The following is a 15,685-nucleotide window of genomic DNA, read 5'->3' as shown; positions in this document are numbered from 1 at the left end:
GTCTCATATCAACCAGGCTTTAATCAATTGGGGAAGTGGTAGTAAGTCCTGTCTTAAATCTGTTAGTGAAAATCTTAACAAAGCTATAAAATTAAAGAACTTTGATAAAAATACTGCAATTTTTCCATGGCTCCGAACCAATTTTTCGTAAATTTCGTATATTAAACTTTGACGACAGTTACACTTTGCAAAGTGCAAAATTGATGTATGACATAAATGCAGAATCTCAAATGAAATTTTTTGTGATCTGCTCGAAATAAATACTTCAAGGCAAAGCTACAATACAAGACAAACTGCAAAAAAGAAATTTGCAATCTCCCCAAGCCAAAACTAACCGCAAAAAGCGATCAATTACTACAAAAGGTGGCTTCTACAAAAGTATAATGAAATCTGAACATAAAAATCTATGTTTGATTTCTTTATTATTAATCTAAAGAGAATGTACGTGTCTCCCCTCTCCATTTTACTTTCTTTCCTCCTTATTTTGCACCCCATTTCTCATTTTGTTTTGTCGTAATTTTTATCTTCATTATTATACAATTGTTCTGTTATTGTTCTAAATGTAAAATTCGAATTCATATTATCTTGTAATGTTTAGATACCTAGATTGTTGTTATTATTAATCATTTTCACTGTTAGTATAATCATATTACTGTATTCACTGAAATTTAGAGGATGGGGCTCGAAACCGTTTCGGTTCCTCCAAATATCCTTAAATTTTATTGTTAAAATTTTAGTTATTGTTTAATTGTGAAACACTTCATTGACTTTAAATATTGTAAAATGATTGCTAAATATTAAATTAATTTGACTTTGAATTTCATTTTTCAAAGTACTTTTGTATTTTTATCCGCACTGCCATGCCTTTTGTCCAACACCGTGCTACAGATTGTTGTTAGCAGTTTGACCCTTATGTTGTTAGCCTTACCGAGTTTGTGTCCCACCGATAGCTCAGTTGGTAGAGCGGAGGACTGTAGAGCATAAACAACCATGAAATCCTTAGGTCGCTGGTTCGAATCCGGCTCGGTGGACATCTTCTTTTCCTTGATTCAATATTTTGTTTAAGATCGCTAAATACATTAAAAGCATTTGGGCACTCCAAGCAAAATTCTTCGAGTCAGATTAATTTCTTATTGGTGCGTTATGCAAAAGCACTTCAAAATAATTTAATTTTTAACCGAGCCCGCCCGAGCCCGGAAGGTAGCATCCCCCCCCCCTTACTTTTTCGCTGATGTATGTTGTTAAAGGTTGATGTATGAGCAAACCACCATAATAGCTTACCAATTTTTTCGGAAAATAAAGTATATACACTTTTGATCAGAGACGGATTTACAGGGGGTGGGGGCGTGATACCCCCAGATATTTCTGTGCCCTAGCCCTACGGTAAATTTTGCTTCAATTCGGTAAAAAACGATATTTGGCAGGCAGTTGAAAAAAAATGATGCGAAAAATTTACTTTTTTCATCTACTTTATCTTGAACTCAAAAACTGAATTTTAAAAATGGGCGTTTCCATCATATTCCAGTCATCTGAAGGTTTTGGCACCAAACTTCGATCATTATCCAACACCCCCAAATCCTTGTCACTAAATTCTATCACTGCAATCAATACTTTTTACTTGAGTTTTAATTTTTAATTGATAATTGTGTACAATGGGATCGTTTTTAGCACTTGACATCCATATCAATTTCCCCTTCTATAAAAGTATATTATGTAATTGTTCTTTTATGGCCTAGGGAGCTCAGTTTAGTTATTGCCAAAAGATACCAATCTCTATATTTTGTTGTTGAGCCCCCTTGTTATTTTCATATCACTACATTGCTCGTTCTCATGCTTAACAATCTTCACCCTTCAAATTTATAATAGAACATTGAAGTTACATGTGAAAATATTTCCGAAAGGAAGTTTTCTTTTTTGTAGAGAAGTCTATTTGTGTAGAAATAAAAAGAAGCCTATTTTCGTAAAAAAGCCTGTCCCAGGGCACGTTGTTGTAATTTAGCTAATCTTTGCCATCCAGATATGTTGATTAAGTCAACATATCTGACAAAGAGTTTAAAATTTCTTTCGAAAGCCATGCACTTGAAAAATGCACATATATGACAATCTAATCTCCTTTCTTTCCTCTGCTTTATTTACTTTCTTTTCCCAGTCCCAATATGTTCCTGCCTTGTTTGTAGAAGGCAATGTCGTATTTTAACTTAGTAGTTTTGTACGAAGTGGACGAAAAAGGGAACAAAGTTTTCTTAGAAAGAAATGTTACCAATATGTTTAATATCGGTGATGGCAGACACACGTCATCAGATTCTGAATGCTTTCAAAAGAACATGGGAACGTTAAAGTAAACGTTACTACTTACCTTTTATTGCTAAGCTGAAGACAGATTGGGTTTGGCCTGCCAGGTTACTTGCGATGCATTTATACTGCCCTTGTGACTCTGATGTCAGATTAACCAATCTCAAAATAGGCCCATCCACCCACAAGTCAGTGTCGTGGTCTTTTAGCCACTTAATCTTCGGATCAGGGTATCCAGAGACATTGCAGAAGAAAGAAATGTTATCTCCCAACTTTTCTATGTTCTCTTGCTCAGACGATGAAAGTACTACTGGTGGTACTGCAAGAAAAATAATGTTTATTAATTCTGAGAAAAACCAGCCTGGTGAGGTGAAACTTTAATTTTAGAAAGAAGAACTATGGAAAATAGTTCTGAGATTCCGTTTGCGAACATGGCTATATAAATATTTCAATTTGTTTAGAAAACTGTACAGTGGCAAAAAGATCTATTGCTGAGCCATTCATACCAGCATGTTCTTACTTGCTAGAGCATTGCTTTATCTATAATGAGATAGAGGTTTTTATGTCCGATTTCAATACTTTCCAATAAAGAACCTTTAAATTTCTACACCAAATTAGATGTATTCCAAAGATATACTTGTATAGAACTCAGATAATATCTTCCAAAGCTTTTCAAGATTAATCAGTTGAGAAAGATAATAACTTTAAAAAATGAAACGATGGGAAAAAAATTAAGTTTACCAGTGACATGAATTAAGTGATATTAAATTATTGCTATTAGAATGAGCAAAATTGTATTATTAATGAGAAATTGTTTGGAATGCATATGACTATAATCAGGATACAGATAATATTCCAACACCCCAGATATTATCTTAAGACAAATCTAGACAAAGTGAGATAGAAATCTTTTACTAGAATAACAAGAGCAAATTTTTTTATATCTACGACGCAAAAGTACGTTTAAAAGATGCAAGTATAAAAATTTCGAATATATAAATGGTGAATGGCAATATCGCAAAGATCAACAATTTCGTGTATCAGAAACACGATTATCAAAACTGTAAATATCAAAATCTTAAAAATTTTAAAAAACCTTCTCCTACATACCGAGAACTGTCACGTTGACATAACTGTATGAAATGCCTCCAATATTTTTGGCAGAACATTTATACGTCCCTGCGTGCTTGAGACCTGCATCAAGAACTTCAAGTGTTTGAGAATTCATGTCAAACGCATTTGTTGTATCCATGTTGGGTCTCGTCCAATTGATTACTGGTTCTGGATGGCCTGTAGCCTTACAGTGCAGCCTGAATGACCTTCCTTTGAGAATTACGACTGAGGTCTGTGATACCACAACCGTAGGAGGAACTAATGAAAGAGGGCACGAGGCTTCGATTTTTCAATAAAATTTGTGTAAAAAATCAAGGAAAATTTCATATTTATTTCAATATGAGTTTTGATATTAAACTATTGTTATCTTACGTTGCTGTAAAGTAATTGGTATATTCGCCTTATACACTCCCCTCACAAAAGTATTGCACCAGCTCGAAGGAGGGAAAATGGCACAGGAATTATCGAAAAACTATTGTTGCGCGAATTGATTGTGTTTAAGTGGCGAATGGGAATGTGTCGGAAGTGAAACAACCACCAATCAAAACTTCAATCTTTTTAGAAAAACTTTTTTCAAGAAAACGGTTTCAAAACGTCTTTTAACAGTTTCAAATTTTAATATTTTGATAGGAGCTATGAACTTTGAAACCGCTTTATGCCTCCTTGAATTGGTTGCATATAGTTGGGCAACGTATTATTGTGGGATTTCATTCCAAACCTGAAGAATTATTTTAATTAACAATTCTTTGGTTCTTCAAGAACCTTTAAAATCATGGTTCGGATTGTTTTTCATACGAAGCCAAACATTTTCAACGATGTACAAATCTGGACTTGAACGACGCCACGGAAAAACTTGAATTTATCTTGTTCGGAAATAAATCGTTGTAAAAATGGTTTCCTTTTACGCAGGTGAATTTCTATTTTATATTTGTGTAAGACACTCATTATTTTTTGTTTGGAAGAATTTTGAGCTGCAAAACATTGCTCAGCGTTGAGTTTCATGTCTTTTACTGTCCCTTGGTGTAAACATGGTGAAATAAAACAGACAAAATCGCTACCCCTCTAACGTCAATTTTTTTTATTAACCCACTTCTCGGTTTATTACTACTAAAGCACTCTTGAGAAACCTTTTTTGATTTATTGAAGCTGTTGTGTGGCTGCATCTAACATGGTCAACAATTTTTCAAAAACTAAAGACCACTTCCCTGTAAAAATTTTGTAGGGACTCGCATCTCATTTGATAAATTTTCTCCCTTCGGCGTGGTCTACACTTTTTCAAACAATAATGTTTTTGCTTAAAATTTACATTTCTAGCTAGGTATTATATGGCGTCAATAAAATTTGCAAACTTTTCCCGCCGAAATTTGCTATAAGATATGCCTATTTCACCCAATTCATGCATTCAAATGTTTTGTATTGTAAAAATATTGACAAAAAATGCCGCCATTTTGAACAAGGTGGTGCAATACTTTTGTGAGGGGAGTGTATGATAAGTAGGTTACGCTTTGTTCATTTAAAGATATTTTACAAAAAAAGGCATTTAGAATGTGAGGAATACAATGCTCTTAAGATGAGAGGTAGGGTGCCAACTATTTGGTGAACAGGTGGTTGCGACTCGAGGAACATCTACTTTTTAACTGTCTCTAAAGGAAACAGTCACAGTCACATATACTTAGTATGGTCAATAGTCGATCTTGATCAAAAGTATATCCATATTAAGTATAAAAGTGCAACTAAAGCCTATATTAAGCAACGAAAGGGATGAGAGTAGATTATCCTTACCAGTCACTCTTAACCTAGTCCTAGCCTCAGCTGTGCCAAACTTATTCCAGGCACGACAAGCGTAGGTGCCTTCGTCTTTTTCCTGTACATCCTCCAATACCAAAGTATTTCTCTTCGACAAAAGAACGCTTCTTGCATTCCTTTGCAGTTTTATCCAGGCAAATTCTGGTGTTGGAACTCCTGAAAGGTTGCACTTGAGTTCCACCTCTTCCCCAGAAATTGCGATGACTAAAGCTGGCTCGACTTTTACAACAGGACTCATATTCATTCTGTTCACTGAATAATAAGAAAATATCATCAACTCAAAAAACGTGGTGAATTTGAATTAAATTTACCCAAGAAGACTAATTAGGATTTTGGCGAGTGCTAGCAACATCAACATGGGCAGTTACTCACTATTTTCTTTAGCACTTGTGATAAAGTTACTCTAAAATTTTCTTGGAGTGCTGGTATTTATCTAAGAAAATATATCTAAGCTTGGAAAAACAGATATACAGATATACGAAAACACAGCTTCTATCAGAAATGCTATATGTATAGTATGACATTCTTTTATAATTCACTTTCTATGACAAGTTGTAAACGTTTAAAATTGTCAGATCTGTAAAAAGGAATAATTCATTCGGCTCGATGTCCTACAGTGGAGCCTCCGTAAACAACAGTACCAGACGAATGGCGGCACCTCCGTAAACTACGGTACTAGAGCAACAGTGGCGTGCTTGGGGAGAGATCGCAGGAGGGGGGGCAAGGGGGCAAAATGGCGTCCCTTATTGTGCTATCTTCAAATGTTCCTTCAAGTTTCCGAAATATTGAGTAAAGTACAAGAGTTCAGAAGCACACCGGTCTATATCTATTTATTTGTGGCTCTACCGAAAGACTTTCAAATGAGGGGAGAGGGAGTAGTCAATCACAAACAGGGCGTGAAAGAGAATTTTCAAAATAAGTATGTTATTCTTAATAAATTGCACTAAAAAATGCCCTATTACCAATAAGGAACGCCAATTTTACCTGAAGACAACGCCCATGGCAATTTTTTTGACTATGTAAAGGCAGTTTGAAAAACATAGGATTACATCGATAAAAGTATGTTGCCAAAATATTAGCCCTCTCCAAACATTTTCTCATAGAATTTAAAAGAAATACAAAATTGATCCTGCCGAGAACTGGGGGGGGGGTGGGGGTGACGTGTCCCCGCAGTGCCCCCTGGCGCCCCTATTGCCAGAGTCTATGATATCAGAGTTACTGTCTGTTGTGTCTCAGGGTTAATGGTATTGAGATTATTTTAACAAAGCTTCGACCACTGGAAGGAATAGTGTTTTAAAGGTATTTGTCCGTTACTGGGAGGTGTTGGCTTTATGATGGTATTCATCGCTTTGAGATGTCCCTTATTCAGAGGTGCCTGTTATTTGAGATATCCGTTATTGGAGGGTGTCAGGTAATCCAATAAAAAAGTTTTAACCATATTACCTTTGACAGTCACCCAGTCTGTAGCTTCTCCCTCCACATTTGTAGCTTTGCAGATGTACTCTCCACTAGCATTTGCCGTCTCCCTCATCTCTATTCTTGCATATCCTGGCCAGGATGTTATTGTAGCTTTTTTCCTTGTGCTATTCCGTGGCAAAACCCATTCAACCTTTGGAACAGGATAACCAGATGCCTCACACTCAAATATGATATAGCCACCCTTTGATGTATTATATATTCCTCGAGGCGTTAATACAATTCTTGGTTTTCCTGGAACACGTGAAAAATTAAAGGAAATAACATGAAAATTTGAATTTAGTTGTAAAAATGATGTATGGAACATTTCGAAAATAAACAGAGTGAAAAGAGAAACACAAGTTGCTTGAAATTCGGTTTGTATTTCATGAGTTGACATCAATGGAGCCAAAATTACCCACAGTAGTCTTTACAGATAGCTTCAAGAATCAAGTTTGGAATGGTATCATTTTAAAGCTATGAAAATTTGATACCATTCGAAACCTGTTTCTTGAAGATATCTGTAAAGACTTTTCGAATTTTTTCATAGCAATAGTTTGAAAAAATGTGAGCGACACAACAAGGGCAAGAGGAAAACCTAAAAGTCATTGACCTTCCATAGAGGTATTCGATCTGACTTTCAAGTCAAAGAACAAAGCTGTGCCACTCACACGCAAAGCATTTAGTGCTAGCACTTATTTACAAAGTTTTGAAAAGATTAGGCCAAAATGGTGAAGATATTCAAACTTAATTCCAAAGGCAACGATTAGCTTTAAGGTATTGCTATAATACTTCTAACTACTAGAAACAAATTCAGACTAGCAGATTACCTGAAACATTCAAAACAGCGCTTGACTTTGCAAAGCCAGCTTTGTTGACGGCAGCACAGAAATATACTCCTTCGTCCTCCTTTTTAACCTTTTGAAACTCTAAAACTAAATCTGAACTGCTGTTTCCTTGTTCCTTGCTATCTTCAAGAAGAGAGCCCTTTCCCTTGTACCAAATAATATCGTCAACTGGTCTACCTTCTGTCACAGAACATCTGAAATGAACATGGTCTCCAACAGATGCATTTCTAATTCTCTTTGGAAGAATAACCAGCTTTGGAAAAACAGCTTCTACAAGAAGATAGAATAAGTTAATTGTCACACGAGAATATCCAACTGCTTGCATACAACTGATAGACACCATCATGCTTGCTATCTTTATCAGCTAATTTTGACGAAAATAACATATTATGGATTTATCAGATAAGAATAGAAAGTCCAGTTGTTCATACGATGTCTGTATTCATGCAGGGTATTTACTGAAGGCTTAGGTAAAGTATCATAAGCGAACATCTTAAAATCGGTTACAGATGATTTGGTCCTAACATATATTGCCTTCATTGATTTGTGACTTACGCAATTTATTTCTACAATTAGTCAAACAAGTTCATACTTTGCACAATGACATTGGCTGCTGCGCGAGCAACGACATCTTTGTACGTGGCCATGCAAAAGTAAGTTCCTTGGTCCTCTTCCGTAGCATGTGAGATGTTCAATTGATCTTTATTTGCCTCGTGTTTCCATGACAATAAACCATCGCCTTTACTCCATGTAAGCTTTGAGTATTCTCCTGTCACATTGCATCGCAACAATGCTGATTTTCCTTGATCTATCACCAAAGTCTGCGGATGCATGGTTGCCTTCAGGGACACGTTTCTATCTGCTAGAAATTGAACAAGATACATGTTGCATCAACGATAAACATTCACTGGACACTAACAAGAGTAGTGTCGTTGTTTCAGGACACTAAACTAAAAGGTGGTTTTTGTATTTGTAATTGTAAGGGTTATTATGTTGGTATGACACTCTATATGTTGGTATTTATAAGTGTTATTTTGTATGAGTGATCTGTAACATGTAATTTGTAACCGTAAATGTAATTCCAATTTGAGGTAAATATGTTTAATCTAATGGTCACAGGGTTGCTTTGTATTTCCATGCTCCCTGAGGCATGGTCTTGTAGTTTGTTTGTTTTGTAAAATTTTTGAGAATATATATTGAAAAAATCAAAAGTTGGTTATGTAATTAAATCAATCTTTAGCAATAAGGGCGTTGTCAGGCTATTTCTACGCCCCCAAACAACCAAATAAAACAACATTTTAGAAATTGACATCTTAGTATAAGTGATAGTAACTAAAACAAATTATTACAGTAGCTTCTCAGAAATATCAAGTATCCATAAAAAGAATCTTTGTCATAACAAAAATGGCTTTAATAGCTACTATGCTATCTGCAACAGCATCTATGCGATTTGAACCTAAACAGGTCGAAAACAGAACAAGATGTATGTAGGCACTTACCTTCAATAACATTCAGTTTGACCTTTGCACTAACTGACCCGTAATGGTTACTTGCAGTGCAGAGATAGACACCATCGTCACTCAAACTAACTTTCAGAAAGGTCAATGTGCCACCATGAACTCTGACATTCTGACCTTTTCTAAAATTCCAATTTATTGATGGCTCAGGCTGTCCAGATGCAGCACATTTCAATGTCACCCTTTCACCGTCTTTAACTTTTATCTTTTCAGGATAAACCGATATTGAGAGTTTTCTATTTGGAGCTGAAATGAAATCTCCATCGATAATTCTGATGAATGATATGATAAAGTCAACAGCAGAGACTAGATAGATTTTAAAACCAAATTTGAAAATTTTGTCACTCACAGCCACATTCTATGGAAACTTGAGAAATTCAAGACATTTTGATAAAAGAAGTAGCTTATTGTTATCAAGAAATGCTAAGAAAATCTTCATCATATTATATGAAATCATATGTGAGTTATATTATGAAAATACTGCCAATATTGACATCTATATCGTTGAATCGCACGTTACATCTATAGCAGAAGCTTTCAAGGTTTGATGAAGTGAATAGCAGTAATTGATACAGAGGGGGAGAGATGGGTGTTGCAAAAGTGAGTTTTGTACTTAGATTCTGGATCTTTCTTGTACAGAAATGAGAATCGGCATACTTTCATATTTTTGTTAATTTTTACATACCTCTAACAAAAAGTATTGCTTTTCTCGAGATTTCTCCTACTTTGTTCCTAGCCGTGCAAACATATTCTCCTTCATCACTGTCACGAGCGTTTCCAATGCTCAAAAAGCCATTGTTTGAATAAATGTATCTAAATCCCTCGTCTTGTTTGTTCCCTGATTTTGACCAAGATATTTCAGGTTTAGGAAAACCAGTAGCAGTGCATTGAAAATTGACTGGTTTGCCTACATCAACCGTCTGTGTCAATGGCCATAGTGATATTTGCGGTCCAATCAAAGCTGTAAAATGGATTAATTGCACAGTTTAAGCCTGGTTTCCATATAGCCGTAAGGCTGCCTGCGACTGCTTTCTGCCATCTGGCGTCTTCCATCCCTACGGTATCGCCGGCAGATAATTCTTTATGGAAACGCTTTCTAACGGTACCGCAGGCAGCTGTTTGAAGTGCCGTAAGACTGCCGGGAGAGCCGGGAGAAAGTTGAACGAGTTCAACTTTTCCCGGCTCTTACGGCAGCCTCCCGGTACCGCCGGCAGACAAATTACAAATGGAAACGCCTTGCCTGCGGCTGCCTGCGGCATTCTTTTGTTCAAACGGATCATGTGATGTGCAAGAACCAATTGAAACAGGGCTTTGTTGTTGAATTTTGCCCGCCAGTTTTTCCCGCTCAAACTTTACCTAGTTACCGGCATAGTTACCGATACCGCAGGCAATTGAAAACAGAGCGTTTCCATTTGCCGGCGCTGCTGTAAGGGTGGGAGATGGAAGATGGCAGAAAGCAGTCGCAGGCAGTCGCAGGCAGCCTTACGGCTATATGGAAACCAGGCTTTAATGAGAAAGGAACAACAAAATAATTTACACGAGTTGTTGAAAGTTAAATTAAGATAATATGACCTTTTCTCAATGATCTTTCGTGAGACTGTAATCTAAACAAGAACAAGATATTTTCAAAAAGAAGCGTCCCGAGGAAAAAACATGTCACAAAATCTACCCGAATCTGGATTCTTTGACAAAATGTTTTGCATCTTTGACAAATTGCATCAATAGAATCGCAGACATGGGAAAGGTAATAAATATATGGATCTTCGTACCTCCAACACTTAGGACAACAGTCGCGGAATCAACCGTTACTTGATTTGATGCTGAACATGTGTATACTCCACTGTCTTCCCTTCTTGCATTACGAAATGCCAAAGTTCCATCAACCACTTCTGCAGTCTCGGGCAACAAACGATAGCCATCACGTGACCACGAACGTGAGATTGTAAGAATAGCGGTGTTAACATTGCAAAGAAACAGAGCTGAAGCTCCTTCAGCGACTCTGAGAGACTTTGGTGTTACACTCACCGCAATTTTCGTGACTTTATTAGCTAAAATAATTCAGAGAGAATCATTAATCAGTAGCACTTTCATATTAAGTTGCATTTAACAGGAAAACTTTATCTAACAATTCTGCATTGAGAGGGCATTTGAGCAAATTGAGCTCTTTGAGCGGACATGAAGAATCCGAATAGGCTTTGTGTCTTGCTGGATGTCATATTCTTTGGAGAGTGCTCCCTGACCATAGGCGACTTGTGATTCATTAATGCAGTGAAAAAACTCCTCGATGCGTATGACACGAGGTTTCGTGTCTTGTCGGTTTACTGGCTTATCCCAACCGGATTCTTCCGTTTTGCAAAAAAAATTGTTTCCAGTAGATGAAATAAACTATAATAGTGTAGATAGACTCTTATTAAAACATTCAGAAGAATAAAGAATTTTGTACGTAAGTGAAAAAAATACGCAGTCAGTAGGATTCGAACCTACGCGGGGAGACCCCAACTGATTTCTAGTCAGTCGCCTTAACCACTCGGCCATGACTGCTTATTAAACCATCCGCTGCAAATAAAAATGTACCAAATTTTCTTTGTTTGGCTGGATTCGTTATAAATTATATCAAGATAATTTTAAAAATTTTAAAAAAGTTAAGGTGATGAAATTAAAAGTTATTATTGTGCCAACTATATAATTTACTTAAGGCATAAATTGCTGTCTCGAAAGATCTTTGTAATATTGGTCTGCTTCTCAGGTTTAGAAATTTGGCTAAAATCTACAATTTAACTTATTTTTAGGTTAAAAAAATACATGAAGTTACAAGACCTACACAGAAGATATTCCATAACTCATAGTTACGTTGTTTTTGTTTCTTTGGCAAGGCATGGAGATGAATAATTTGCAAGAGTGTGAAATTGTTTGAAATTGTTTGTAAGACACAGCTATGGAACATACCTAGTTTCAACTTTGCCACCTTCTTATAAAAGTTCTTATAAAAAGTTCTACACAGATAACAAGGAACAAATATAAATATTATTGCAAATTAATAAAGAATAAATTATTTCTGTACACTACTACATCAACAACGTAGAACTTAAACGTGATTACGATTGTGTCAAAAATTGGAAACAAAAATTCCTTTTTGAGGACATTTAGTTTTCAGATCGGTATTTTGTTTGTATTTAGTTTGATTGTTCGTATAAGTAAAAGAAAGCAGTGATCGATCTTGAAAGCCAGGCGATTCAAACATTGTTAGGTTTGAAGAAAGCCTAGTTTCAAGAATAATTTTCATTGATATCCAGCTCCAGTTCGGATTTTATCTAGAGAACATGATAAATGCCATGTTGCCAACAATTTTTAATATGTTACAGTGACACTTCAGGTTTCTGGTATCTGCGCGATGGCAAAATGCCTCGGTGGAAATCTTTTTATATTAGGGTTTTCAGATTGCCATCAAATTAAAGAAAATTTCAGGCGTAAAAACTAAAAAAGAAAGCAACAGCTAAGAAGGAAAAGGCAATAAGAAACTACAGACTCCTAGTTGCTCATGGCGAAATAGAAAAAGTGTAGTTGAAAATGACATGAAATACCACTAAAGATTTTACTATAATATGCAGTTCTTTTAGCAGCATAAAATAATTAGAAACTTATTGCTTTACATCTAAAGTTCTAAAGGACATTAGACATGGTCAAGCCTGAAAATCAACCAATCTGGGGCAAGATTTTCTACCTAACTCTACCAAAATGCTCACAAAAAAGTCACTGCATCACACCATTATCAAAGCAATATACGTCTCTAGAATACTAGCTAAAGATTGCTAAATCAAAGAAATTTCTAATTAGTTTATACTTAGTTTTCTCCAGCAGAAAATTAGATTGTGAGTACAAAAAGCTTACCGTAAATCTTCAGAGAAACTCTGTAAGAGGCAATTCCAAAATGGCTGCGTGCACTGCAAACATAATCCCCAGCATCGTCTACTCGAAGACTGCTAATGATCAGTATCCATTCACTGCCTCTTGAGAAAACACGTGATCTTCCAACTGGCAAAGGCCTCGCATCTTTCCTTGACCACGTGATATGAAACGGGCCCGTTCCAGATGCCTCACACCTGAAGATGGCACGGTAGCCAATGGGGTCCAACCTATGCGTTGGTTTCACGCTGATCATTGGCACTCTGTCGACTTTTTAAAAAGCAAATCATTAGTCTTTATTTTAGGCCATAATGTGTAAAAGCTGCAATAAGATATATGTCTGCATAATTGGCATCATATTTTGTTATGTCCAAGGATTGGCTCAGGAAATGTTCGAAATAACAATATTATAATAAAAAGAGGCTCCAATAATTTCCGACATGTTATTGATACATGACATATATTCATTGCATCAGTTAAACGTGCCAGAAGTTTCTTTCGATAAATAAATCGACAGCTAACAAACACTTTTTTCTAATGCAGAAAGGAGGTGTTTTTTCAACCTTGGACTCCATTGGTGATATTTTCTATAAGCAAGCGGGACCAGTCTTTACGGCAACGAGCCGAGTCTCTGATTCACCTATGTAGATCTACAAATAGTGTTTATATCTACATATATTTCCAAACTTAGCATCATATTTCTGATATTTCATACTTTGAAGAGTGTCAGGCAAAATCTTCAATAAGTATTATATTATGTTTTCTTTTAAAAGTTCTTTAACAGTTTTCATCAAGTATACATTTTGTCTCTGAAAATAGAATAAAAAAATGGCAAATTCATTGTTTCTCTTCTTTTTTCGCACTAACTATGAGATTCGCTAAATTTGACAGATTTTTCAATCACTTATAGATTTCCCACTAACAGGAGTACACTGTAATTAATACTGAATACTTCTCACTGGCCCTCTGAAGAAAAGCATGTTTTCATTACCTCTTCGTGAGGTCTTGATGCACTTCCCTCCAGGATATCTTGGATTACCAGCGTAGCCTTTCGCACATCTAAAGGAAGAGCGAGAAAATCCAAAGTTTATGTAAACTTACTACCATTCACTTTTTTGTAAAAAGGCTATGCGAATTCTGTTTCTAGTTCCTTTATCTTAAAGATGCCTTCTCAATAAATTGACATTTGATTTGCTTATCTAAGGAAGAAGTTTCATTCTTTCATATACCTTGGGAAATGTATAGCTTTTTGTGGAAAAAGTAGAACAAAAAAATCTCTGAGTCATAGGTAGATTGCCAAAATTGGAAGATTGTCAAGTGAGTCGTGCAAGATTGGCTTTGTACTGGCCTATCCAGGTTTTGTAACTTCCAACTCTAAAGAAATATCATCATAAATGACGAATTCTTTCCTCCTTTTCATTTCGTTGCCTATGCATCCAGGATACATATTGGTGTTTTGAGTAGGTTTAAATGTGCCTACAAATTTGAAAACTGACCAATAAAATTCTAAAATTGTAAGAAATCCTGCCCAAGCTGGATCAAGAATGCCTTTTCTCGAATACCTTCTCAAAGTATGTCAATTGAACGTTTAAAGGCATGGCCGGGTTGTAAAACATTGACTGATGAAAGCAAAACCAACCAGGTGCAATTCCTTTAAGCTGTTTTGAAGCAAATCTGAGTTTCATCCACCAAAGAAACAAGATTTGTCAGCGTCACATTCAACTGGTTTTGGTGAATGCTTGATGAAGGTATCACGATAAGACACTTTAAAATATCGATCAGATAGGTCTTATTAACGGGGGAAACTCAAAACAAGAGATACTCTTCAAATAACGAACAACACCTCTCAAAAACAGAACGGACACCTCCTAACAGCAGATATCTTCCAATAACGGGAACCTCCCAGTAACAGGCTCCTCCCAGGAACGGTCACCTCGCATAAACAGAAACCTCCCAAAAACGCATACCTCTAAAAAAGGACTCTAAAAAAGATATTAAAATTTCTTCGCTAAAACGGTGGTGATACTTTATTTTTTTGTTCTTAAGCATCAGATAGCATTCATACTTGCCACAGTCTCGTCCTGTGTATCCCTCTTTGCAAGCAGTGCAAGTGACTAGGCCATCCTCCATCTTCTTGCAGGTTGGACTAAATCTAAGGAAAAGATTGCAACAAAATGTTTATAATCTTCCACTAAAGATGAAATATCTACATATGTAGCAATATAGACCCATTGTCTCATAAGCTGCTCTAGATCGTCTTTAATTACTTCACAGACAAAATGGATGATTTTTTATGAATCCTGAGACTATTTGCAAATGCGCTGAGGCACTCATGATTATGATAAGAAGGTTATGTAGTACATAATTTTGCAACAACTTCTATGCAACATCGGATTAAAAAAATTCCTGTTTTATTTTCCAACAAAAGAAAGGAGGTAGTTCATTTGGATTGCCTCTTTACCAATATCAGAACGTTCCCGTACGTACGCTAGAGGTGTGGATAATAGTGTTTGATTCATTAAAGATTTCTTGAATACAAAGACATAATGCTTACTTGAGTGTTAGCATATAGCTGCACAAATAATGCAATGTCGCTTGTGCATATACCACACATGCACTTGGTCCAACCAATAAGTTTATATGGAGATTAAAGAAAACAACGACAGTTTCAAAGATTGAGTGTAATGTAAATTTGAGTTTAATTTAAAAGACGTATGAAATATGATCTTAAAGCAATAAAATGCAAGTTTT

The 15,685-nt window shown here is 36.0% G+C and overlaps 1 protein-coding gene and 2 non-coding genes across 3 annotated transcripts in view; 1 reads left to right on the top strand and 2 right to left on the bottom strand.

The window, feature by feature from the left end:
• LOC135688483 (basement membrane-specific heparan sulfate proteoglycan core protein) overlaps window positions 1–15,685 on the bottom strand; it is a 93,287-nt gene that overhangs the window by 70,513 nt on the left and 7,089 nt on the right. Inside the window, exons 10-21 of the mRNA XM_065205349.2 lie at window positions 15,000–15,086; window positions 13,926–13,993; window positions 12,920–13,204; window positions 10,801–11,079; window positions 9,717–9,992; window positions 9,014–9,277; window positions 8,107–8,376; window positions 7,497–7,784; window positions 6,655–6,921; window positions 5,188–5,463; window positions 3,403–3,663; window positions 2,357–2,611 (exon numbers count right to left, since the gene is read on the bottom strand). Coding sequence (XP_065061421.2) covers window positions 2,357–2,611; window positions 3,403–3,663; window positions 5,188–5,463; window positions 6,655–6,921; window positions 7,497–7,784; window positions 8,107–8,376; window positions 9,014–9,277; window positions 9,717–9,992; window positions 10,801–11,079; window positions 12,920–13,204; window positions 13,926–13,993; window positions 15,000–15,086 — 2,876 coding nt within the window. The remainder of the gene's footprint in view (window positions 1–2,356; window positions 2,612–3,402; window positions 3,664–5,187; window positions 5,464–6,654; window positions 6,922–7,496; window positions 7,785–8,106; window positions 8,377–9,013; window positions 9,278–9,716; window positions 9,993–10,800; window positions 11,080–12,919; window positions 13,205–13,925; window positions 13,994–14,999; window positions 15,087–15,685) is intronic.
• Window positions 941–1,031, top strand: Trnay-gua (transfer RNA tyrosine (anticodon GUA)). Its single transcript is given in 2 exon segments — window positions 941–977; window positions 996–1,031. It is a non-coding gene; the product is annotated as a tRNA-Tyr (tRNA).
• Trnas-aga (transfer RNA serine (anticodon AGA)) lies at window positions 11,491–11,572 on the bottom strand. The gene has a single exon. It is a non-coding gene; the product is annotated as a tRNA-Ser (tRNA).

The sequence above is a fragment of the Rhopilema esculentum genome, unplaced genomic scaffold (assembly GCF_057945365.1).
Source record: "Rhopilema esculentum isolate cy_ngs unplaced genomic scaffold, ASM5794536v1 HiC_scaffold_36, whole genome shotgun sequence".
Taxonomy (NCBI): domain Eukaryota; kingdom Metazoa; phylum Cnidaria; class Scyphozoa; order Rhizostomeae; family Rhizostomatidae; genus Rhopilema; species Rhopilema esculentum.
This window is presented reverse-complemented; position numbering and strand designations above follow the sequence as displayed.